The sequence below is a fragment of the Mercenaria mercenaria genome, chromosome 5 (genome assembly GCF_021730395.1).
Source record: "Mercenaria mercenaria strain notata chromosome 5, MADL_Memer_1, whole genome shotgun sequence".
Classification (NCBI taxonomy): domain Eukaryota; kingdom Metazoa; phylum Mollusca; class Bivalvia; order Venerida; family Veneridae; genus Mercenaria; species Mercenaria mercenaria.
This window is the reverse complement of record NC_069365.1, coordinates 23,701,454-23,728,602: the sequence shown is the minus strand read 5'-3', so window position 1 is coordinate 23,728,602 and position 27,149 is coordinate 23,701,454. Positions and strand designations below refer to the sequence as shown.

At 31.8% G+C, this 27,149-nt stretch overlaps 2 protein-coding genes across 13 annotated transcripts in view; one reads left to right on the top strand and one right to left on the bottom strand.

The window, feature by feature from the left end:
* Positions 1–17,762, bottom strand: part of LOC123556656 (heat shock 70 kDa protein 12A-like) — a 99,821-nt gene extending 82,059 nt beyond the window's left edge. For 3 of the 8 annotated variants that reach the window (XM_053542914.1, XM_053542915.1, XM_053542916.1), the window contains exons 1-2: positions 16,280–17,762; positions 8,830–8,908 (exon numbers count right to left, since the gene is read on the bottom strand). The gene's annotated coding sequence lies outside the window, so the exon portion shown is untranslated. Of the gene's footprint in view, positions 1–1,422; positions 1,570–8,829; positions 8,909–16,279 lie in introns of those variants that run through there. The other 5 variants (XM_053542913.1, XM_053542920.1, XM_053542918.1 and 2 more) reach the window with 4 other exon arrangements.
* Positions 15,723–24,371, top strand: LOC123556658 (NF-kappa-B inhibitor alpha-like). 5 transcript variants are annotated; one of them, XM_045347559.2, is made up of 2 exons: positions 15,723–15,875; positions 21,440–24,371. In XM_045347559.2, exon 2 carries the CDS (start codon positions 21,449–21,451, stop codon positions 22,544–22,546), a length of 1,098 nt encoding a protein of 365 aa, XP_045203494.1. In that variant the 5' UTR covers positions 15,723–15,875; positions 21,440–21,448; the 3' UTR covers positions 22,547–24,371. The 5 variants fall into 5 exon arrangements, with proteins under 5 accessions (XP_045203494.1, XP_045203496.1, XP_045203493.1 ...); XM_045347561.2 differs by lacking the exon at positions 15,723–15,875 and adding an exon at positions 19,924–20,114; XM_045347558.2 differs by lacking the exon at positions 15,723–15,875 and adding an exon at positions 20,202–20,878.
* Positions 24,372–27,149: the final 2,778 nt, after the last annotated feature.

The following is a 27,149-nucleotide window of genomic DNA, read 5'->3' as shown; positions in this document are numbered from 1 at the left end:
CACTCAGTCAGAACAGAGTTATGGCCCTTGACATAGTAAAAATAGGCATTAAAAGGCACAAAAGTTGTGTCGCAAAGTCTCAAAAAAGTATATAACCTAGGGTCATGAAACATCATAGAAATATTATCAAGCATATGAAGTTGTGCATATTGTTAATTCCAGATTTTTATTAAGTCAGACCAGATTTATGGTCCTTGATTGTCAAAAATATGCATAAATGGTGTCACATGTATCTCAAAAAGTATTTGACTTACAGTAATTAAACATGAGGGGATATAACATGTGATGTTGCACATCTGGTATTCTGTTTTGGATTTCAATCAGCCAGACTGTAATTAGGGTACTTGACTTTGTGAAAAATACATATAATGTGATGTGATGTGTATATCTTAAAACAATTCACATAGAGTCATGAAACAATGTTATGAATGAATATTATCCAGCACGTGAACTTGTGCGCCTGTTTTTGTTTTCACTTTGCAAGAACATTTCTATGGCCCGCTGTAAGTCAAAATATGCTGGACTTAGAGTCATAAAATATTAGAAGGTATTGTTTTATGAAGTTTTGCACCGGGTGTTGTCTTTGGGAGTTATGGTCCTTCACTACATGAAAAAAAAACATTAAGTTCTTAAATTTTTGTGTTGCAAATATCTTAAATATGTTTCAACTTGAGTTATAAAAACATGCACCGTGACAGGAGTGGGAGTCACTTGTGTCATATATATCTAGATGGATATGAGATATGTGTTATGTCTCATTGTCCTACATGTCATAGTAAATAATTCAATAACTCAGTCAGTGCTTTTTTACTGCGAGTTTCTTTTTTAGTTTTACATAGTGCCTGAGCATGGCAAAATATCTATTGAACACAATTATATTTAGCAGTAATAAAAATGTACACAATATCAAATTACTGTTAGTACTATTAATTGTTCACTGTTTCAAAATATTATACACAGTAATTTACAATTAATTTAAGTGCATTTTATATTGCATTTAAATAGAATTTTCCAATTGGAAAAATAAAATATACGGGTATGATTTATCTTCATTTAAAGATCAACACCTTTTCCACCGGGGTAGTTTAAATTTTAGTCAAAAAGTATCGCTGATAGCACATTTCACGACAAAAATAGTTTACGGTACGGGTGTTTTCCCCTGTTTACCGATACTTCCATTTACATTTAATTCCATGCAGATTAATTTCCTACTAAATAGTGTTGTTCAAATGAAATTGAAAACAGTGGTCATTTATTTTCTTATCATTGCTTATTATGATAGCTTGAAAACAGAACTAAAATGTATGCTTCAAAACCGAAAGTAGACACAAAATATTGTTAACAGTTTAAATGTTTTAACGTATTCACCAAACTTTCGACATCAAAATAATATCCATGTTAATGTTATTAGAATGTCCTTACCTTGCTTATGCTTGAAAACAAAATCCAATTTTAATTTCGTCTCCATAACAAAAATGAGACACACTGAGAGATTACAAATTTGAATTGCATGTTATCGATATACTACCGGGTAACCGGTTATGAAATAAAGCTGTTTTACACTGGGCGCAACACGATTTATTTGTTTAGTTTATACTAATTTATTTTAGGTCGATTGTGAAGCAGTATCTACAACTTATATTAATCTCTCTTAACACCTCATTCCTGACGGAATCCGCCGCCACGGGGAGTATGAAAGAAGAGTAGCCAATTTTCCTTTTAATGCGGAGTGCCAAACAATTTTTCACGTAGCCGGGGATCGAACCGACGGCCTCCTGCACTCAAAGCGGATGCTCTACCACTAAGCTATCGAGGTGGTTTATTACAGTAAGTAATAGAAAGAAATGTATTCTTTCTTTAGACGAAAAACTTTTCTTCTACTTTTGAAATTTAATTGCCACCGGGCATTATATATACTTCAGCTTAGGTATGAGGTGTTCCTAGGAGGTTGTGTACTTTTTGTGCGAGAAAAAATGACGTCTCTCTGACGGCCGTGCCCATCAAGTAAAATCCTAATGATAATATCTTTGATACTGACCACTTGCTGTTCACTCATCAGGCAATGTATATGATGAATTTCCTCTCCTAACGTAAATTTTGCATTGTAACATAATATTTCTTTTTCTTCTTAAACCCTACTATTATGTATATGCCAAAATAAGAAAGTGTTCCACAAATCATATTTAAACTGTGTCCGAGACAATTTTCTACTTACTTCACTTGGTGGATAATTCAATGATGTCTTATCTGAACTGTCCTCTCATTTATCAACTATGTTTTTTTTTTTAATTGCACTTTTAGCACTGATGCTAAGTACCTACACATAATTTTGATAGAGAAGTTTGATTTTCTATACGAGATCGACTGCTGACACCGGAATGTATGTCACAAATGTTACAAAGGGCGAGTGTATTTGCGAATAAAGTATATTTAATGGCATTCACCCTTTATGTGTACGGATTAGGCTAATACTTGAAAAGCTATATTGATGTAAAATCAAGATATCACGTAAAGGCTACCGTTATCTTAAACCGCCTAACGTTTTTTCTTCATAAAGTTTAACAGTAATATAAGTCATAGATGAGATGTTATGTAAAAACTGTCAGTGTAATTTTTCAAATCTATTTGAAAAATTACAAAACAGTTATGACTCGACCATTTTAATGCACAAAGTGTGTCTGGTGTTGCATGATTTCAGAGATATATAGAGATAAAAATCTTAGTAAATTTCAAACTGTAATCAGTAAAACTATGAAACGTTATTTTTAAAAGTAATTGTAACCAGACAATTTAACACACATCACATTGTATTTATTCAACGAGATACCGTCATTTCTTGTGACAGCCGTACGTGAAGCGCGTGATCAGAGGCATCGTATTCCCGTGCTTCGCGCACTGCCAACACAGGGGAGATGCGATGGCCCTAATTCTACTGTTGGACTTTATGTTTGTTTTACGGAACATTCAATGATAGGTCACTGGGACTGAAGTTGCTTTGATTTTTGTATTCTTGCCTGTTGTATTCGGCATTTAATGCTATTTCTCTGATTTCTTACCGTTTGTTGGCAATTTAAGCACATACATTTGCTTATTCGTTTGATCTCTCAATATTATTTCTGCAACAGCATGTCTATGTCCTTTAATATTGGCGCGTGTTATCGGTCCAACTTGCGGGAATAATACTTGCAGTCAATTTCTTCTAAATATAATTAATTAAATTACATTGTGAAATGTTGAATTAATTTATAGTTACAATACTATCAATTTTATAGATTTATTATCCATATTACATTTAATTAAAAAACCAAGTGGAACAAAGTTCTATACTGATAAGTGATCACTCAAAATGATTTGCAAGCACATGATAATGCAAACATAAATAATCAGTTGTTATTCCTAAATCACATTATTGCACAAAGAAACATCATGTCTTAAATATGTGCAGTGAGAGAACATTCAGTCCCAAATATTTTAGAATAAACTGGAGCAAAAGACACAAGTACAAATACTTCTCTTAGGTACAGGTCATTTAATGCACAGGATTCATGTGATAAACATGATTAATTAATAACTATTGTAAACATTTGCGTTTACATTTAGTCTACATTCAGACCCTGTGTTTGTCCACGGGAGATATCTCCTGAGACTGTTCAAATTTTGTATAATTATGTCCCCTTTCATTTCAAAACACTGGATATTCAGAGCCAAGACTGATGAAGTCAGAATATATAACAGAAGTATTGTTTCTATAAAAACGATTATCTAGTCGGTAGCCAGACTAGTTTACATTTTATGTACCACTATTTTTTATCCTTGATATTACCTGTTTCTTTGAAAGGAATGTTTTACAGATTTTATTAACTATCACAACAGCAATCTTTAAGTGCCGTGTGGCGGTTGTAAAAATGTCTCCCCGTACTTGTGATTCAGTGCTGTTATATTTTCTGGTTCTTTGGGATCATGGAGTCCATTTAACATTTAACTTTCCTTTTCAACAGAAAACGTGACCACCGTATATATCTTGCTGAATAGGTAATTTGAAAGGTCAAATTATTGTAAAATTTATGGGTAATCTAAATATCAAGAAGGAAGTATGTAATTCAGACTGTATCAGTTTTGTAGTAAAATAATCTGCATACCTCATCACATGGAAGATACGGATTTAGTGTTGCGGTTTACCTGTATATTTATATATTTACCTTTTGGGGAAAAACACCGGCTTTACACCAGTACGGTCAGTGATTTTCTTTTCCCTCAGCTTTCTCTTTTTAATGGAGACATTTACATGTTCGAAGAATAGAAAATATTTGAAAATAATAAAACTTAAAATAAGCATAAAACTTTCAACAAAACAATAGCAATTATTTCAATACCGTGAGGGTGTCAGTCATCAGTTAACAATGCGTCCAACTTTGTCTTGAAGATAAAAGTCAATACTAGTATCTTCGTTCGATAAGGCTATCAACATTCGATATGAAATGCGGTCACGTTTCATTTTATCTACAACAATAACCACAGTGCAAATGATTTTTTTGTTGTTTTGGGTTTAACGCCGTTTTCACAGTGCAAATGATTTTTTGTTGTTTTGGGTTTAACGCCGTTTTCACAGTGCAAATGATTTTTTTGTTGTTTTGGGTTTAATGCCGTTTTCACAGTGCAAATGAACATAGAATTCAATTGTCATAGGGTATCATACAATCAAAATTCTCTATTTTCAAACAATCTGAGATGGTTGTTTAATATTCATATTTAGAACGATAAACTTTTGATAACTAAAGGAAATCACAGGAAATTTGATAACTAAAGGCATCACGGGAAATCTTAAACAATGAAGCTACACATTCACAACCCTGTGTTTTATTTAGACTCTAAACATAATAAAACAGCTGCTCTTCTTATCTCTGATACGTTCGTATATCATTAATGAATAGTAGAGGATTTTTTCCGTTCGGGAAATAAACTTAGATTTTACATATTTCCTACACGGGGAAAGTTGTTATAAATATAATTCTTTGTTTCCCGTTCGTAAAGTACAATTACCATTAACGACTTGTCTCGTGCAAAAGTATGAACGTGTCATCAATAAATAAAACACGAAAGGCTTGTGTCTACCGGTCAATTTCTTTTTCAGTGTCCAAATAAAAATTTGGAAATATAACTACCCAACTTGAAGATAAGTTAAGCCTTCGAACGAGTTATATGACCTGTATAATCAACATAGTATGTTTCTAAAGATGTGTAGCGAGTTAAAGTCAGATTTTAAACAAACATTATAGAAACAGTGTCAGGTTAATTGAAGTAAGAAGAAAAAAGACAAAAAGACAAAACATCATTTATTGCCATTATTGCGCACAGTAGTGGCATCACTACTGGTTGAGAAATAATGTCGATTATGTATCAGTGGCGAGAAGAATTGATATGTATTCTAAGTCAGTCATTCCTCCAGCAATACAACTTTGAAATGAAATTTAGATACTACAGAATCAGAGTCATTAGCAGTTAAAACAGAAAACTCAAAGATATATACAATCATATTTTACAAGTGGTGAACGTTCACCATCAGTACATCAAGCACGCATTAGAAACAACTGTATCATCCTAAATTCCAACCCTGCATGTGAATGTGGCGGTGTGATGGAAGACACAAAGCAATATCTATTTCGATGCCAAAAAAAAACAGTAACCAAAGGAGACATCTCTCTATAAACACATGCCAATCCAGCCTGTCAGCACGAAGTTTTAGTATGAAAACTCAGAACTGATTCTCAGAATGGGCTTTTATTTCATTATGTACATCACTTTTTAAAAGGATAATAACTAAGCGATTCTGATAACATTTGTACAATTTGACTCACTGTACACGGGAGATGGCGTTTAACGGATCAATGACAAATATTTCTATTTTCATCGTATTATTTTGCAGTTGTCATTTTTGTCTTTAACGTTGTTTACTATCCATTTTTTTCTTGAAATAAGAAGTCACATTTTATATATATCACGTAACGACAGTGTTTTAGATAACTTGTAGTCTGCTTTTTCAAAGGAGAGCCCCTACCTCTGTACCAACTCTTTTATTTATATACATTGATGTATTAATGTATGCTTGTTGTATAAATGAAATGAAACTATGTTAACGTTGATGATATGCTATGACCCGTCCTGTTAGAATGCTACATCAATATCCTTATGAAGTTCAAATGCCAATACCTTTGGGCAACATCAGCATATATGCCACTTTACAATATGCTATGATGATTAAATGTATATAAATACGTATAATGTGGTATAAGAACTGGTAACCCTGACTAAATTTCACATTGTACCAATTCGTGTTTGACAACAAGTCCTAAATGTCTAGGTATGTAAGAGGATGACCAAAGATGTACGCTGTATTATGTAAAATTACATGAGACACGATTTCTACAGCTTCAAAGAAAACTGACACTTTCTACCTCGACACTCTTCCAGTTTTACGTGTAATTGAGCTACTCCACACCTACATTTACTTAATATCGACTTATGTTGCATTGGCATAAGGCGTAAAAAAATTGTTTGTTTCCGGTATCCCGACCTACCCAAAATTTTTAGCCCGACCCTAAATGTTTTTATGGCCTTGGAGAATATTTTCTTCAACTTTTTAACAAAAAGATGCAAAACTGCACTTTTATGCTTTAAGCATGGCCAGTGATGTTAGAAATCAACTTACTGATGGTCTAAAGGCATAAACCCCTTAGTTGTAATCATTTTTTGACAAAAAATAATTTCCGAAAAGTCTCCCTTAATAAAAAAAATCCAAAAACAAAAAAATATTCCGACCTACCTACCCTAATTTTTTTGAGCATGTTACCGGAAACAAAGATTTTTTTAGGCCTAATTAACGTATACACATTGTATGTATGCAGTTTATTCAGTCTGACCCCCACCACCCCGCACCCCCACTCCACCCGCGTGCATTGAAGCTTAATATAAATACTTATTGTACCTTTGATGAGTTTGTTTCACGCGGACAAAAAATACAAAAAGGTGAACTCAGCCGGGCACTCGGTTTGATTGATAGATCAATGAAAATAGCTACTCCTGAAACTGGAATACTTCCTTATCTGTTAAACTTTGATAAAAACCAGATCACTGGTCTATGACTGGTGAATACTGTGTCACTTATCTTTGTTTATTTACATTTTTGGCACGTTATGTATTTTTTATTTATAGTTATGTATTTTTAGATATCTGGTTTTCCCAACCTTTTATTAGTAACATTCAGCTATATATACTTACATATTTAGATATCTGGTTTCCCAACTGTTATTAATAAACAGTAAGTAGTGATTCATTTTCGACCAAATTCACCCGGACAGACTGTATATTTAAATATGGTCAAGATACTATCGAGTTGTTAATAGATATCTGGTTTCCCAACTGTTATTAATAAACAGTAAGTAGTGATTCATTTTCGACCAAATTCGCCCGGACAGACTGTATATTTAAATATGGTCAAGATACTATCGAGTTGTTGATAGATATACTTTTTTAGATCTTTTTTTTCTTTGGACAACAATGATGCTCAATATAATGAAAATATCAATAGGCAGTCCAGCATCTATTTACTATATATTGATTACTCAAAGATGAATAAGTCAGCAGTGCTGCATTTTACGGCGACCTTCCTCATGCCAACAACACACATCGCGTGTATCTTTCAGTTCACGGGTAGATCTTTTACATGTAATTGTTCATTTTTGAGAAATATGTTTTAAAACATTGACAAAATTTCACAGTTGCGTTAGTCGTTATTTATTGGTATATTTGATGGTAGGGTGAGGGTGGGACCTGACAACAACTAAAATTACCATCAATTAGCAATTTTGTAAATCATTTGTACACAAGTTCGAAATTATTGTGCATCGAAATAAACCTGTCTTTCGTAAATATTTCAATCAAAACAAACCATTAGCTAGAAGTTGTTCATACTTCCAAGATTAAACTATGTATAAATTTAAAGAGTGTTTTCAGTTTTTCAATTTCTTGATTGATCCAGGTATAAGGGTGTATAAAACTTCTTTAAACAGAACTTAAGTGGAAACGGATGACGAAGTGAGACCGAATATTAAAATAACTAAATACTTTTTATATTTAGAGGAACTCTCCATTTGGAATTCGTTTGCAAAATTTTAAATGATCAAATTAATTGTTATAGCAAACAGGTAGTTCAATAGGCTTTATCACACTCTGTATTGACGATAGTAATTTTCGCTATTCGTGCTATATAAATATAGGTCTAAATCGAAACTTCGAAAGTGCTGCCTTGGTTATGGAAATAACATATGATAAATTATTCTTAATGTAATCGACAAATGAAGACTTGAAATCATACAAGTAATCATCATAATCAAAAACAGAAAAGGAATGAAATAAATTCATTACAAGACCAATCGCCATAGGATAATATTATATACTATATATTTTACGTTTCATTTTTGACTTCCATTCAAAGATCCTGGTTAAATGCTCTTATACTGTTTATGTCTTTAGCCTGACAACTGAAGCTATTTTATCAATGGCCCAGTTGCTACCCTTGTATTTTCATTTTCTTAGAGAAAATTCCAAAATGGCCGCTTTAATATTCTCCGAGTCTATAAATGTTTACTACCGACAATGTTCTTACAAAACAGTTTTGATGTTCTATATGAACAATATGCGATTCTGTTATCTACTTGCTTTTATCAGAGCTGTGGTATCAACTCCTAGGACATTTTAATCAGACGTTAGTTATTTTAAAAATTCATAAATCCATATTATACCCTTATATATAGATAATATAGAAAATATTACCTTAATGTACATGTTAAACTTTACACATTCCATTTGATGGAGCTCAATTTCTGGCGGTCTTACATATCTCCAGACTTTCCTGTTAAAGTAGAAATTAAAGAAAGCCCCTTTAACATTGCTTATAATAAGAACAGCCAACCTAGACGGTATGCACTACTTCATTAAGGATGAATGACATGCAACAATATGTGGACATTCCATACGAAGAAAGAAGTTGGTTGTTTAAGCGTTTATACCATGACTGAATATCTCTCATCAAACATAACACTACAGGACCGCTATCAGATGATCCGATATCCTCTTGGAATTAAAATTTCTCTTGTAAGGTAATAATATTTTCACGTACTAACATATCTTCCAAACTCGAAAGAACTGTTCATCTTTCGACACAACGGTGCTGGTGTTGGGCCCAATTACGCGCCAGGATACACCCAAAATGCAACAAACTATAAAAATGTTTTAGTAAATGTGAGTTTCTAGGCTCGGTGTATTCTAAATGTTATTTGGACACATCAAACTATTCAAACAGGTGTAGATTCACTACAAATACTAGACTTATGAAAATTTAACTGCAACGTTTAATATTAAGCAGGTACTTAAATTATAAAACTTAGTACATACACAACAATTTCAGCATTAATCCTGCAGTTTATGTTAAAATATTACATTTCATGGATAACTACAGCATATAATGAATTATTATATTTACGATCGCTTGAAGAGATAATTCGCCAACATCATTGTGAAAATATGCATTGTTTATTCCAAAGCAGGATATGTTTAATGTACATTAGAGACTTTTCAAGAAAATGTGTCTTAGTCATTTCTATGTAAAGGCAAGGGGGTGGGGGATATAATAATTGACTTTCATTTTTATTGATAACACGGTCCAATGCAACTTCAGTTACGAAAATGACACTGGTGCTAATGAAACAAGTTGAAATTCCTGTTTGTGTCAAAACAATCGAAGTAAAGAATCCATAGAAATAAAGTTATATGTATAAAATGAAGGTAATACACATTAATTTAAATGCAGCTTTCACTTCTAAATGCCAGATAAAGTGATAACAGGCAGGGCATTAACTAGTACTGAAGAGAAACAAATGAAACCAAATATACCCAAAGTTTATATTATCCAAATAAAAGCAGTACGACCCTGTAAACATTTTTAATTTAAATAAAAAAAAAAATTGTGTTGCCTCTCCATCTATTGAACCATTTGAACTAAATTAGATAAATTTTGAAGAGTTTTTTTTTTTTTTATCAAAACGAGATCACTTTTGCATGACCCGATGAATTACCAATATGCCAATATACACAATAATTCACAGATAATTCACGATTGAATACAGAGTAACTTGTGGAATATTGAAGTTCACAACCCGCATCATGATTTGATACCAACCTCAATACAGTAAGGATATTTACAAGAACCACAAGAACCACACGGGTGTTTAATCTCAAACCAATCAGGAAGTGTTTCAGACTTTAAAAACCGCCTATTGCCGCCGCTGCGGCTTCTTTTAAAATTTGTGTCAGTAACTTAAGCTACAAGCGTTGAATATTCTTAGGTTTTCTCGTTCCTTAGGGATAATTCGTCAACATCATTCTAAGAAAAAAATGGTTCATTCAAAACATGATATATTTAATGTCAAGTTTGGACTTTTCAAGAATCATTTTGGTCTTTATCAGGACAACACAAGAGTATTATACAAGTAATTGTTGACTAACACAGTTCAAAAAGTACATTTCCTGTACCAATTAAATAGTAATAAGGATATTTACATAGTAAAGTATATTCACTTATCAGTGTTTCAGTCATTCATTCTTTTTCTGTTATGATCGTCAATGTAGTATCCTCCTACAAATGTTGAATGTTCTTAGGTTTCCGCGATTGTGGATACCGATACTGAGGTAATTTTGCGTTAACCAATAGCTGTTCTGACACTTACCCATTTTTTACACAAACACGCGTTGATACTTTAGATGGTGAGAGTGAAGATTTTGAGATACATTTATATAAGAAAGATATACCGTTCTTCACTACCTACGCAATCTACGAAATCAAACTGAAGAGTTGCTCTGTCAAATTTGTCTTTAAATATCCTTTGAAATTATAACTTTTAATGGAATCGTGTTTAAATTCAAAGTACGTAGGACACACTGAGAAAATTAAACATTAGATCTCTAATAAAATGACCGAGGACGACACAGGATTCTTTTAAATTAAATACTTTTCAAATGAACAATAATGACGGCTAAAATGATGTGTATATGGTATGCATAAATAGAATTTATTTGTGTATTTGGACTGGGTATAAAATGTTTATTTACAGGTTACTTCACTTCGAGTTTTTTATTCCCTGCCGAAGGCAAAGGGAACATTTTTCGGTGTTGTCCATCCGGGTGTCCGTCCGAACTTGAAAATATTTATAATTCAATTCTCACATGACCTTCGCTCACGTATAACATTATCACCTTAACCCGGTAAAGGCAGAGTTTTTCCCTTGATATGGATGAATAGGGATTGTTGACTGTATCTAAGTAACCTATAGATAGATCTCAATGAAACTTTACACAAATGAAGATCACTACAGGGCTGTTGTGTACGGGCAGCTTTCATCAGGATCGCTCTAGTAACCAGATTTATTACCCTTTAATTGTTTTGCAATCTATAACTTCCCACCTAACAAAGTAATTAATTGATGGATCTTCGTGAAATCCATTGTCTTAAAATTCATAAATTATCTCCAAACAAAGTAACCCATCCATTGATATTCGTGAAACTTAGTAAAAATATAGATCTCTATCGGGCGGAAGTTTCCCCTTGATTTTGTAAAAACAAACAGGGAAGCAGCAAAACCCATTGCACAGTCCTATTATACATAAATATAATCCCTTCATTCACAAAAACAACCTACATGTATTTGGTGGGGGATAAAATCCTCCGAATTTGCTGGTTTATGTTTGATTCAATACTGTCGAGAACGTTTTAATATGATCTCATGTGAAAACCATGTCTAAGTTTGACACACTGAGGGAAATATACCTTGAGTCTCTAATAATTACTGAGGATGACACAGGATCCATCTATAATACCAAAATAAAAAATGATTATATCCATTTAATGTTTAGTGATTTCTGTGAATAGAGTAGTTTATATATTTTTGTTATGACGTGACGTCATTGTATTATTTCAAAATGTAAACTGCCTGAAGATATGTGTACAATTGAAAGCGCTTGCAGTGAAGAATTAAAATAATTGAAAAACACAGAAGTCTGCTGCTGTTAATTCCTTGCAAATTGAACTTTTATATATTTTATACCTGCACAAGGATTTTACTGACTTTTTTTAATATATATATATAAGCTGAGATCAACGATATGAAAAATGTACACCACTCTCTCAAACAGATACAGGAATATTTTTCATGTTAACAGGTGCACAGTTACGCTATTGTTCATTTTACTCTCTTGTTATAACCTGTAACAAAAAAAACTTGCCTATATAGATTTCACGCCAGGATTGACCATACCGTGGCTCATTGCCTATCACCATAATCAAAAAAAAAACCTTCGTTTATAAATGTACATAATTATTGCTTTTCGTCCGTTTCTATACCAAGACCCACTATGTTTATATACAAAATCTAATCATAGATTGTAATGTCTTTAAAATATAGCATTTCAATAAAATAGAAAAAGTGGGAAAGTCGCCCAATACCACTGTAATAACCTACATACATTGGACGAAATGTACTTAAATATTGTTCCAGGAAAAACAGGACTATGTTGTATATAAACAGTTTCAAATCCATGTTATGTTAAAATCAGCAGAATAACTGTTTTAACTTTACCGCGATTTTTATTACTAAAGTTAATTTATATCGATTTTGACATTAGGTAAGTAAGATTTTCATAATCAGTAATTCATGATTCATATGACATCAAGGAAGTAGACATTTTAAGATAACTTTTTATTTTCTAATACTTCACAAAATGTTAGATCTTTCAGTCATTGTTAACCATTGCTGCCAATATAAATATATTGATACATAGGACTTAGGACTTATTGTGCATAATTTATACCAAAAAAAAACAATAATCAATTGTAATTTGCGTGCACGCTACATCCGTTTTACTTTTATATTCTATTGGTAACAACAGAACGGTATTTAGTGCTAGATTTTAATTTTTGTACAGATTTCAATATACCGAGTATGTTTAAGAAATTGCATTCACATTCGCCCTATTCTTTTATTTGGTTCGCAAATATCTAAAATCCAATGAAATGTGTGTTAGCGCTCTCTCACAAGTTTTTCTGTAATTCATTACCTAATTATAGAACTTTCCACGAACCAGGGACTTAATCTTTTTACTATGACATCGACTAATTACCTGGTTTTATTCAGGTTTAACAAATCCAGTTTACATAAGGACAAAATTAATTATTTTGTATGTTTATATTCAGTTATATAGGCAATTCGAGCAAATTTTAAATTGCCAGTTTTCAGTCAATTAACGATCCGCCTAGAAACATAATTCACGAACTATTTTTGTTCTAATAACTTGATTATTCCCGATCAGGATATTTTAAATGTCAAGTAATCAGTTTGATCTTTCATTCAGAGATTATTCTCAAAACAACACATAGTATCATTCAAGTAGTTGCTAAGTATCACAGTTCAAAAAGTATATTTCCTGTTTCCGCACTATAGCCGTTGTTTTTCTTAGCAATAAGGATATTTACATTAGTATATTCAAAATGTGTTTCATGACTTGAGGTCATTAAGTTTTTCTGTTGTGATTGTGAAATAGTATCCTCCTACGTATGTTGAATGTTCCTTTATTCCCGCGATTGCGAATACCGATACTGAGGTAATTGTGCGTTGAACAATAGCCTAGTTTTACGGACGCTTAACCAATTCTTATAAAAAAGAAGCCCGCTGATATGGTAAGAGAAGAGTGAACACTTTTAGATATATTTATAAAAATATGCTGTTTTTCATTACACCTACGCAATTTATGAAATCATACTGAAGACTTGCTGTGTCAAATTTGTCTTTGAATGTCCTTTGAAATTAAAACTTTTGTGTCAGCTTTAACGGAATCGTGTTTAAGTTCAGAATACGTTTATTATGAGTAACAATCTGTAATGAAGTTCACACTGAGAAAGGTTTTATTTATGACAAAGTTGTAACTGACTGTGCGCTTGAATTTTGCTTGTAATTAATGCATCCACTGTTACTTCAGTTTTTTTATTTGTTGTGTCCTGATTTATCTATAGGCATGAGTCTCTATAATATTAATGTTGCATTTTTTTATTTTACCCTTTTTCAGTTGCTTTACGATGATTCTGCTTTAATGAGGTTACATTGCTAATTGATCTTGTTCGTGATTATTCCCATTATCTTTTATAAATTATCTTGCAAATGAAGACTTAAATGGAAACATCCGCAGTTTCGAACAAGTGATTTTACAATAATCAAAGAAAAGCAAATTTAGATAGAACTTGTATTCTTGTGTGCGTCCGCCCGTCCTATCGAACTTAAAATGTTTATTATTTAAAGGTAATTAGCTGGAATCACAAAACCTCGAGCTTTCCCTTTGATTTCGTAAAAAAATGTTGAAAATCATTATCGTGGCTAGAATCACTAAACTTCACATAATTACTTATTAGCATATGAACTTTGCACATATAAACATGATCTCCCTTCAACCAGTAAAAGCAAAGTTTTACTCCTTGCTAGGAATAAGTAGGGAATTTTAACTGTATCTAAGTAACATATTGATGGAACTTTGTTAAACACAAATGAAGATCACTATAGGGCTGTTGTGCACGGGCAACTTTCGTCAGAATCACTCTAGTAACCAGAGGTATTGCCCTTGAATTGGTTTACAAGCCATAACTTCCCACCTAACAAAGAAATCTATTAATACAAAGAAAGATCACTGTATGGCAGTGGTGTTTGTACATCTTTCATCAGAACCTCTTCAATTACTGCATAATTACTGCAGAATTGTTGTCCTTTAACTATTTCAGAATTCATAAATACACTCCAAACTAAGTAACCCATCGATCGATATTCCTGAAACTTAATACAAATAAAGACCACTATTTGGCAGAGATTTTCCCCTCGGTTTTGTAAAATAAAATTGGAGCCAGCAAACTATTGCACAGTCCTATTATACCTAAATATAATCCCCTCATTCACAAAACAATCTATAAGGCGGGGATAAAAATCGCCGAATTAGTTGGTTTATCATTGGTTCAATATTGTCGAAAAAGTTTTAATACGCTTTCATTTGAAGACTATGACTGAATCTGATATACATACTGAGGAGACTGAAACTTAACCAAACTAACAAATGATTACAACCAACTAAATTTAGTGATTTTTATGAATAGAGTAGTATCAGTTTAAATATGGATAAAAAGTAAGCCGAGATCACTGATGAGAAAAAACCGCCATCCCTCTCAGAGAGATGTGCACTGTCGGATACAGGAATAATTGTTTTTATGTAAACAGGTGCGCAGTAGTTTTACGAGTTCCTTACGCTATTGTTCATTTCCCCCTCTAACAAAGAAACATGCCGATATAGTCTGATCATACCATGGCTCATTGCCTATCAACCTATCGACCATAGTTTAAAAAAACTCCCCTTCATTTATATATGTACATAATAAGAGCTTTTCAGCAGAAAAGATCAAGACCCACTATGTTTATAGCTATTTTGTCATATCTTTAAAAAATTTTTATGTATGAAAAGCATTTAATAAAACTTACATTTCATTTGGACGAAATGAACTTGGCTCGTGTCTAAAGGTACACCGATCCTTAATACATTTACGTGTTCAAGTGGGCGCCGTTAATTTTTTTTTATGAGAGGGCTACGCTGTTTATAAAAGGTCTCAAATCCATGTTATGTTAAAACTTAAAAAATCTGCAGAAGAACTGTTTTAACTACACAATGATTTTTATTACTAACATTAACTTATAAAAGGAAGTTTATTTCATCCAATGAGAAATCGATTTTGACATTAAGTAAGTAAGATATTCATTATCAGTGATCATATCACACTTAGAATATCTTAAACGCCATCAAGGAAGTAGACATTTTAAAATAACTTTCATTTATTAATATTTCACAAAATAAATAGGACTTATTGTGCATAATTTATATAGAAAAAAAAACAATGATTAATTGTAATCTGCTTCCATTTACTTTTATATTCTATTGATAACCATCGGTCCTTTGACAATCAAATTCCTGTCAATGCTATAATGGTAATATTATTAATGTTTTGTCTGTAACCAAGCATTTTTGTACATTTCAAAACCGAAAGTACTTTTCATTTAATAATATTAACAAAAAGTAGGCTAAACCTTCCTATAATGATCATATCAAAAGAATATTTTACAGATGTGTTTATTATAGAATGAATTACCTTTAATATGTTCTTGAATACATTCCTGGTTTACAACGTGGCGTTATCGTTTTACACCTCAACAATATTACCAAAATCAAGAAAGATAACTCTAAAGAATGTAATCAATATAGATAAACGGTATGACAAGTATAATCGATCTATGTATATCTTCTTGATAAATATAGACAATGGCTAAAGAAATCAAGATTTTAAAAATACGAAAACACTGTTGCAACAAAGCGGTCAGTTGCACTGATATCATTGAGACTACTAACAAAATTTTACAAACAGTCTTCGTTTATTGTTATGTTGTGTCGTCTTACAATTCATTCATGATTTTGTGATGTCCTAAATTTGTTTATGGGTAACTACAATTAGTTTATGGATATCACAAGTTCGTTTCATGATTTCACACAAATACATTTTTGGATATTACAAATTCATTTTATAATATCTTTGATTATTTTGGGATAAAATTAAATAAAGTTATAGAAAACAAATTGATTTATAGATAGCTATAATTATTTTATGCTATCTTCAATTCAAATTAATAACATCTTTAATTCCGTTATTGGTACAAATAACTATATTTTGGATTTCTGAAAATAAATTTAAACAGAAATCAGGATTTCATAAAATAAATCAATTTAGTATATCATTCAATTGATTATGGATACATTAAATTCGATTTTAGGAAATGATTAAATTATTGATCGCCAAAATAAAAGATCAGTATTTTATATCTTAAGATCAATTTTATGATACATTGTGTATCATTAATTAAGTAAAATCATACTGTAGATCTAATACTAGTGTGTATGAATTATTCTATTGTGAAAAATCCATGCAATTTCCGTTAAATACGGAAATTTGACGTCACGTCGACATATCATTTGGCATCATACAGGTGCCAAAATTAGTACTACCGCATTTGATAAAGTACTTTATATAAAAGACGTTTCAGAATGGAAATGATATACAGACCGATGTTAAACTTATTTCACACCCACTTTATCAATTATAAGACGCGTTGAATAGCTCTCTGGACGTTTATGCACTCCTACATTATTTCCCAGGACATGTTACTTCCCGTATTTTTTACACTGTTAAAACACTGTTACGCGTTGACGTCACGTCGACTTTCTATATGGCACCATATATGCGCAATGAAAAAGTGCTTTCTTTTCTACATGAAATACATACCTGACTTTAAACAATTATGTAACTGAATGAAGGATATGAAAACGATGTTCATTATCTCTTAAATCAAAATCACTTAAGAATATCACAAAATACTTTTAATGATAAATTAAAATGTAATTAGTGTTATCATTAATTAAATACACCTTATATTAAGTTACCATAAAGTACATTTTAATTAACATAAAATGAATAAAGGATAACACAAAACGAGTGTAGGATATCACAAAATAGTGAACAAATGTTATAACGGTACCCAATTAATATTGTTAATATTCGTGTTTAAATTGATACGCAGTGTTGGCTAGTTCTATACCTGATCTTTGGTAAATAACCTAGTATATAGTTACTTCCAGGGAAAGGTATAAGGTACTTGTGGGACTGGTACAGTATTCATAGAAACAAGATCGCTTAAATGGCCACACTTGCATAACTAAATTACCGTTTCGTATGACTTTACATCCATAACAAACAAACAAAACAGCTCCTACTCACGTTTACATGGTGATGCAGCAATTTTCATTGATCATGTTACGTCACACATCACGTGTTTTCTGTTCATTTCTAAATTCCCCCATTTATAAATAGAATGTTTTAGTTACCATTGTATACAATTAAAAATCGATATCGGGTAGTGCATTGCAGTATATTTAATACCCGTAAATATCTATATATAGTTTTATACATAAATCAGAAGTGTCAGCAAACATATTTTGATTGGTTCATCATAAATGATTAAACATCTACATTCGATGTGGAAGTTCTGCGAGTTTTTACAAGATTTTATTTCGAAATAGAAAAATAAAAATGAAGTATCCTCTCAAAATATATATAGCAGTTCATGGAGTAAAACAAAATGGAATGGTTTTAGAATGCTTTATTGTTTAGACTTTTTTTCGGAATTAGCATATTAATTCCTTATTTGTGTGTACTGAGCCTATAAATGTCCCTCCAGCCGGTACCTGGGCTTGTCAACAACAATATATACAATGTATTGCCCATTTAGGGATATATAGCATAGTAATTGATGTATGATGGTGTATTTTGATATAGTGTTTCACTATCTACTGCGAGTTATGACATAGCGTTTGTATATTTTAGCTTATTAGTATATTCAATGACAATAATATACGACTGCGAAGAATTCTTTTCCTCAATTTTATCGTACAAAATCATTCTAGTATAAAAAATAACAGTTTCTTTAGTATAAAAATAACAAAACTTTATTAGAAATTGGTATTCCCAAAATGTATAATGCTACAATTCATCTACGGGGCTACTAACCCAGACCCTAGCTCCGCCACCTTGTTTCCGTGGTGCACATGCCACCGGTAAATATTATCATACGGCACTACATTCACCAATTTTCGAATTGATTTCTATGCAAAAAATGTAGAATAAAATTATCTGAACTAAACAAAATGTTTGACCTTTCCTTTCGAAAAATGATTTTAATGAATTCAAGAAGTACATTCTTTCAAAGGTGGTGTTAAAAGAGACACTACCGAAACACAAAATAGCATATGGTACATGACATGTCAGGCACCGCTTTAAACGGCCAGAAGATTGGCAATTAAAGCTAATATTGGCTTATCTTTTAACTGATAGATGGGAAAGTTACTGCCTCCAAACTCTGTCGTGTTTATTTTAATGAATACTAACCGGACAAAGATACATCTGAATATTTCCCTTCTTATTTTTGAAGTCGCTAATGTACTTCGAAGGTACAGAGTCTTAAATTAGCAATTTGATAATGGAATTTCTGAACATTTCTTTTTATTTTAGAATAAAAATTATTTCAACCCGTTGCAAAATAAAGTTGTAATAATATGATAAAAGAAACATTAAACATTTCTATACAAGTATACGATATATTTATTTATTGCTAATCATGTATCCTATTACACCGATTGATCTGCCACGTTTAACTAGCCAGGGTGACTGTTGTATCATGTGCTGTTACTAATATATGTCAAGATAGTGACACATTCCAATAGCTCTTATACAAAAATAAAGTTTCCAAATTTATTCAGAATCCAAGAGAATAATATTTATTTTAAAAATGTATAATTAATTCACTGGAATAACCTGGATATATATAGTTCATTTAGTTATATTTAAAAGTGTTCCAGCAACAAAGTTCCTTTTAAACTTACGGATTTGATAATATCATGTACGTATTCTTTTAAATACTTCCTAGCATTACTTCTGTTACTGGAGATGTGTTTAACCCTTACCTTGCTAATTTTCTATAATGAACTTGTCCATCTTTCAAGGTGGACAGTACCATTAACTGTTAAAAGGGATGTATACAAAAAAAGATACTGACTGCAGGTCATGATCAGTGTGCGGGCTGAGCATAATCTGCACTAGTCGCATAGGTAGAATTAAAACGTGTCCAGCGTGATAAAGGTTTATAAATCAATATTTGTAAGTTTAACAATTAATCAAGCAGATCATACTTTTGAATCGAGTCCAACATTACCTATATTTGCCATATTTTGTAATGTTACGCAAGAACGTACAGGTTTTTATCGTGTTACTATAAATATAGGCGCTGTGTTTATATATTACAAACAGACAGGTATATAATATTCATAAACTGGTTGAATATACAGTTAATAGCGTGGTTAGCGGTGCATGTTTATGAAAGGTAAATTATATAACACTTTTGTTAGTCTCATATAGACAAAACAAATACAGTTGGTAATATATATCCTTTCTTAAAACTTTATTTTATAGGGTAAAACAAACCTGTATTTTCAATATAGACTAGAAAATAAACGTATCCGATATAATCAAAATCTGCTAGGTTTAGTTTTATTAAAATGTGTGTCAGCAACATGGTTATTTTAGATTACATTTTGTCTTTAACTTATGGACTTGTCGCAATTTAACAGTTAAGCTTGGTGGATATTTTTTTTATTTAGCCATATTTTTGATAGATTGAGTAATTATTTTTTAAATTTATGATTTACATAAACCTTTCAATACTCAAACTGTGCCTAAGAGCGAATAATTCCAGTGTAGCGAATACGATTTGATGTGGTTGTTAATAATGTCACTTTATAGACGCTTTAGACAACTACAGGATAGGTGTTTATATAATTGGTGTTTTAAAACTTAAATGATGAAAAGACACAATAATTGTTTTCATTTAAAAGACACTCCTAAATATAAAGACATTAAACATACACGGATAAAACGGACAGGTCTTTAATTACGAATTTCAGGAAATATCTAGAAAAGTCACGATTTAAGGTTAACAAATAGTACGGTGTATAAGTTTATTTATAGTAGCTAACCACGCGTACGTGAGTCATCAACACACTATAAAATACTTCTGTATGCTCTAGATACAGGAAAACATTTATACTGTTTACGTGTCGGATACGTACATTACGTTAATAACATAAGGTACGGATTTTATGTAAAACAAATCATTTCGTTTAATTTTTTTTTAATTAAGGCTTTTCATATTCATTAACTCTGAATATGGATTGTTAGTTGACACTCAAACTGACAGGTGTAATTTTACCAACGAATCTCTGTATTTAAACTAGGATTTAGCGCTCATCAGGTAAAAGACGAACATTTTTCGAATTTCTTTTATGTAACGTGAATGTGTTACAGAGATTTTAATGTTACTGTGTTCTCATTGCTATCAAGGAAAATGTTTATTAGAACATTAATAAAGTGAAGATACAGTATGCATGTATATAGGATTACGAAAGACGCGTATGGTTTTTTTGTCTTCTAACACATCTGAAGACATGTTTCTGTTACTGATGCTGAGGTAAACGGTTTAATATATTCGTTTCGCTGAAATTTGAAAATACTATGGCTTGTTTTAACAAGATCTGTTGACTAATGCCTACTACGATTATGGCCATAGCTTGAAGCTTTCATCACAATCGAGCTAAAACAAATTAGTACCTGTTTCCATGTAGAGTTATATTTTAATTATATGTTTTTCAGACTACCAAAATGACTATGATGAATGAATATGAAACACAGCATGACACATGCCAGGACATAGAACCAAATGTGATCCAACAAAATCGGTACCAGCCAGATATAGTTCAAAGTGCGATGGATCGTACATTGATAACTAATGATATGCCAGGCTTTACTGAATACGGTCGATGTCTAAGGACAGAAACTAATGGTCATAGTGGAAATGGCCTAAGATTCTTAGATAGCACATCCCTGTTTTCATGTCAAAACGGGAACATGAAAGATTATGCAGAAAATACTGAAATGGCCACCCTGTGTGAACAGCTTGGATCTGTGGAAATGGAAGATGTGCAACAGAAAGGAGAAAGTTTTAATGACATGAACATCACTGAGAGAACACAACATAACATGGCAGAAAACTTTGATTCGCCGACAATATATACCCAAGACAAAGACGGCGATACTCTTTTACACACGGCGATAATTTTGCGAGAGATAGCATTAGTAATGTCATTTATTGCGAAAGCTCCGTCAAACACCTGGTTGTCTTTCAAAAATCTGCTATTTCAAACACCTCTACATCTCTCAGTATTGACTGATCAACCGGAAATTACTAGGAGGTTAGTCGTAGCTGGCGCGGAAGTAGATGCAAGAGACAGAGATGGTAACACTGCCTTGCATATCGCGTGTCGTCAGGGGCAACTGAGAAACGTACAAAACCTTCTTGAGCCTGTGAGATACCATGAAACTAAGCAAAATAGATATGAAATACCGTATCAGACAATACCTCAGAATTTGTCCATAAAAAACTATGATGGTGTACATTGTCTCCAATTAGCTGCAACGAATGGACATTTGGATATTGTGGAAGCGCTGCTTGACAAAGACGTTGATGTGAATATGAAGGAGGGGAAAACAGGTAGAACTATTCTCCACAATGCTTGTCTCAGTGGCAACATCAATCTAGTTAAATTGCTGCTACGTCACAGGGCTTGTAATATCAATGCAAGAGCCTTCGATGAGAGCACACCATTTGACCTTGCGCGAGCTAGAGGTCATGACCAAGTATGTATGGTTCTTGCTGCAGCAGGAGCAAGATATGGCGAAGAATTTTCAGATTCTGACTGAATTTAGTTGTGTTCGTATATCTTTGTTACATTAAATAAACATTTATCAGTTACTGTTCATATGATTCCGAGAAAATACCCATGATTTGCTTTTATCATTGGATTTTCTTAACTGTAAAAATCAATTACGTTTGTAATTGATTTAGACTGTTTATACATTAGAATACTTTTACATTTAAATAAATGTCATTTTAATGCATTTTGGGAGAAATGTTTTTGTACATAATATTGAATTAATATTGTGCATGCATGCACCATTCATAACTTTCTCATAACATTCTGTTTTATAGTTGAGATTGACTGATTTTAAAACATGTTGGAAAGTTTGCTGACAAACATTTTAAATCAGTTTTACATCTTGAGAGATGAGTACATGCATAGCAAGTTCACTGACCGAATTGGCTTTCTTAGTTACGTAATTATTTGAGCAATTTAACTAATGTTTGCTTATTTTTCTGACATATATATGTATCTAGTCATATAATTTAACACTGTTGTTGTATAAACCAAATACCTCAGATGTAAATGCATATCAGTTACCATCCTTAATGTTTTACTCAAAGTCATTTTGTTAATATAAAATGTTTGAATGGCACAATGCAATATTTTTATATGTGTGAATATATTGTATTTATCTTTTAAGTTAATTGTTTTATATAGAATATTTTTGAATGAATGTAATGTTTACGATTTTATTATTTTAGACACGTTGAAAGCATAGTCCCTTCTTTTTATACTTTTTATATATATATTAGCTGAGTTCATACCTCTAATATAATACCATGTGTTTTATGACATTTGTCGCCGACGTTTAACATTCTAGTGATTTCTTACAAGTATATAGTTCAGTTTAGTGTCAGAATTACTGACCAGGTCTTGTTTTAAAACATTAAATGTCATATACATGAAAATTTACATGCAAAATGCAAACTCCTTCTTTGTGAATATTTTAAATAATGACGGTTGTGTAGTGCACGCTTATATATATAACATATGCAAAATATTTGTATACATGAACATATTTGATGTGATGTAGTAATTTCTACCTGTATTTGACAACAATAGGACGGGCAAATTTCCACACTTTACTCAGGATTTATTTATTATTACATCTTTGCTGGCATAATAACATTTGAATGGGTCTTCCCATAAATCTACTCGTAATTTACATAATATCATACCATGACAGAACTATTTTAAAGACACTGACCTCCAGATCGTACGACAACAAAAAAGATAACCGTTTTAGATATCAGAAAAATTATTGCTATATTTCTTAGGATGTCTTTGAAACTTAGTTTCTAACAGATTATAAGTTATGGAAACACATAAGAGTTAGTTATTTGCGCTATTTTCTCTATTTAAAATTGAAAAACATTTGGAACGGAGTACTTGAGGTAAACTGCCTTATTTATGAAGCTTTATATGCCGATGTTCATAATATGACCAAACTTCAATTTTAAAGAAAGTTCAGTTTTAGCCAAAATCTGGAGGTCAATGCCTTTAGCGAATTCTGGTGTCAATATTCTGATCTCTTTTTAGTGCAAGTACATGTTAACCCTTACCCTGCTAAATTTCTAAAATGGACTGATCCATCTTTCAATTTGGACAGTAGTATGTGCAGGCTGATCATGATCTGCACCGGTCGCAAAGGCAGAATCAATCGTGTCCAGCATGATAAGGGTTAATGGACTCAAATTCTTTAAAACAAATTCTTTATTGCTTTTTACATTTTATGTTTTGTTTATTTGTTTTGCTTTGTATTTTATATGAAATGACTTTTAAAACACAATTAGTGTTTTTTTTTTCCTTTACATCGGGTATTTCAGACTGTTGTTTATTTTATTGTGTATGATTTGTTGAGCTAAGTAGCATCCTTAAAAATATTTCAAACCTATTTTTAAATGTACCTTCTTGTGTTCTGTTATCGGATTCATTATCGAATTCATTCTGTTATATCTATGGAGTGTTTATCGTGCTAATATGTAACATTAAGTAATTATAAAGTTCGTGCCAAACTTCCCAGTCTTTCTATACTTGTTGGTTTTAAAGTTACATACATCGTTTGTTATACTGATGAATTTGTTACTTTTTTGAAAACATCAGTGTATTTTTATTCATATTTTAATAAAAAAAAGTATAACAAAAAATTGTTTTATCGTGTATTTACCTGCCAACGGAGTTTGGACAGTCGGGTCTAGATAAATAAATCGCATTGTTTCAAGACGTAATAAGTAAACACTCTACAAGATCCACATTATTGTAGTAAAAAGACATTGACACTGATTTGTCTTAGTGAAATTATTCGTGCTTTTTTGTCGCAGAAACTGTCACAGTGTTCACTATTGTGTTAGCGGCTGAGGCAGATCAGGCAGTGCAATGTCATATACAATCAATCTTAACATAACTAAGCTTTTAAGACCCAATTATGAAAATTTTGCAACTTGGAATATAGCTTATCATTTACAAATAACTTATCTACAGCATATACAGTCAAGAAACAATATTCATTCGGAGTAAATAAAACAACTGCACGTAAAGAACATAGTAAAAAGTAGAAACTATTTAGTTATAGCTTTTGAGTTGCAAACAATATGGATTTGCATGTTTTGCGAATATTCAAAATATCTGTCTGACGATTTTTTAAATTTTCATCAGTAAATATATATAATATTCAATGTTTCAAGTATGTATAATTTTAAGGTTCATGGGAAAGGGCTTACATTATCTGCAATGATACGAAAATGAACTTGTTCCATCAATTACCCAGAAAAAAAAATAGTTATGCTCAGTTCAGATTTCGTCTAATCAGTCATACTAAAATGCAATTTTATGATATATATCATATGAACAAAAAACAAAACACTTCTCATGATTCAATTCAACAAGCACTTCCTATTCTTTGTGACGTTTCGAGTGTCGAGCTGCTGCTATATAGGCATAAATTCAGTTGTTGATTAATGCCAGTGAACAACAAACTCAAACTTCAACTGGTTCATTGCATTTAAGGCCTGAAGCCAATGCACATATACGCTACTAACAGCAATCACAAATGTATAAAGCAAATTCAAAAGTACTTTTGAGAAACCATTACAAAAGTACAATGTAGCAATTAATGTTACAAGTTGATACAAATGATTAATTATCAGCCATCATTATAAAGAAATATTATATTCAAGTCTATTCAGTGTAATTCAGCAAAACTTCTTGATCAATAAATAAATAATATTTATATGCAAGTTATATACAACAACTTTTTCTATATAACAACAATAATTAAATGTTCTTTGAATTATACATCAAGAAAATAATTCAAAAATATTGCAAGAATTTTAACAGCATCTCACACTTTATTGACATCAGCATATTAAACTAATGCAAAATAGGATTAGTACAAAAGCGTTCATCTATGTATGTTGTCCTACGGACATACCAATAAAAATGGTATTCATTTTCAACAGATAAAATATCTTTGTTCCCTTTCTAAACCATTTATTATTAAAAAAAGTCTTAAAATATCTACATGACAAGAGTTTAACTATTACTACACTCGTTGTTCCACAAACTGGATTCACTGATCTTTTAACATGTAAAGCAAAGTTTTCATTTTGTCCCCATATATATCCATATCCATTGCTTCATTTCAATTGCTAAGTTTATGTACCAATTCTATCGCAATATAAATGCACATCCTTACATTTTAAGATATCTATGTTATTCTTAGCCAGTACATGATACAACGTTTAGCAGCAATAATTTGCATTGGTATCTTTCACAAAAATAAATAACGCTAGTATTACACGCTGGATTAAGGGCTGATATAAAGAGTTTGCAAGTATATATTTGAATTCTTTCTGTGTGTTTTGAAGCCCCCACATCACTGGCTCATATAATAGAATCGGTTCAATTTTTAAATGAAACAATATGAAAATGAACAAGAAGTGTCTTTACATTAGGTTCTTCAAAGAAGACAATAGTTGTATTATTTTTTTTTTGGCTTTCACCGCCATATTCTTTGACATTTGAACATTTATTGTTAATTTCCAGTCTTTATAATAGTTAAACAGAATATCAAGTTCTCTCTGTTAACACTACCTAAGGTCTTGTACATTTAGATAATTGTAAAGTAATAACGTCAATTAGAGTTTCATGGATTATCTTGACTGAGATTGTTTTAGAAACTTTGGAACAATATGGTGGATCCAGACTGTGGCTTGGTTCACGATTAACCACTTTAAAGCCTATAGTGTTATTGTTAAGAATTGACAGGTCCAATGCGGTGTTCCGCCATGTTTTTTCATAAGCTTACTTTGTCTGTATTTTGTATATTCTATGATATCCGAATCCAATTGGTTAAGGTTCCCGACTTCGAATCACTTGCACCTCGCCGATGCAGGTCCGAAACCTCGCTTTGGGTTTAGAATTCTTTCACGGACGGTCCATGATTCTATCCCGCCTGTGTTCGAAATAACTCACGATGGAGCACTTGAGGTTTTCCTCCATCATGAAAAGCTGGAAAGTCACCATATTACCTGGTGACGTTAAACCTAATAAAAGCAAAAATAATCTTTTACAATATGAACCTCCAAACGTACATAAACCGC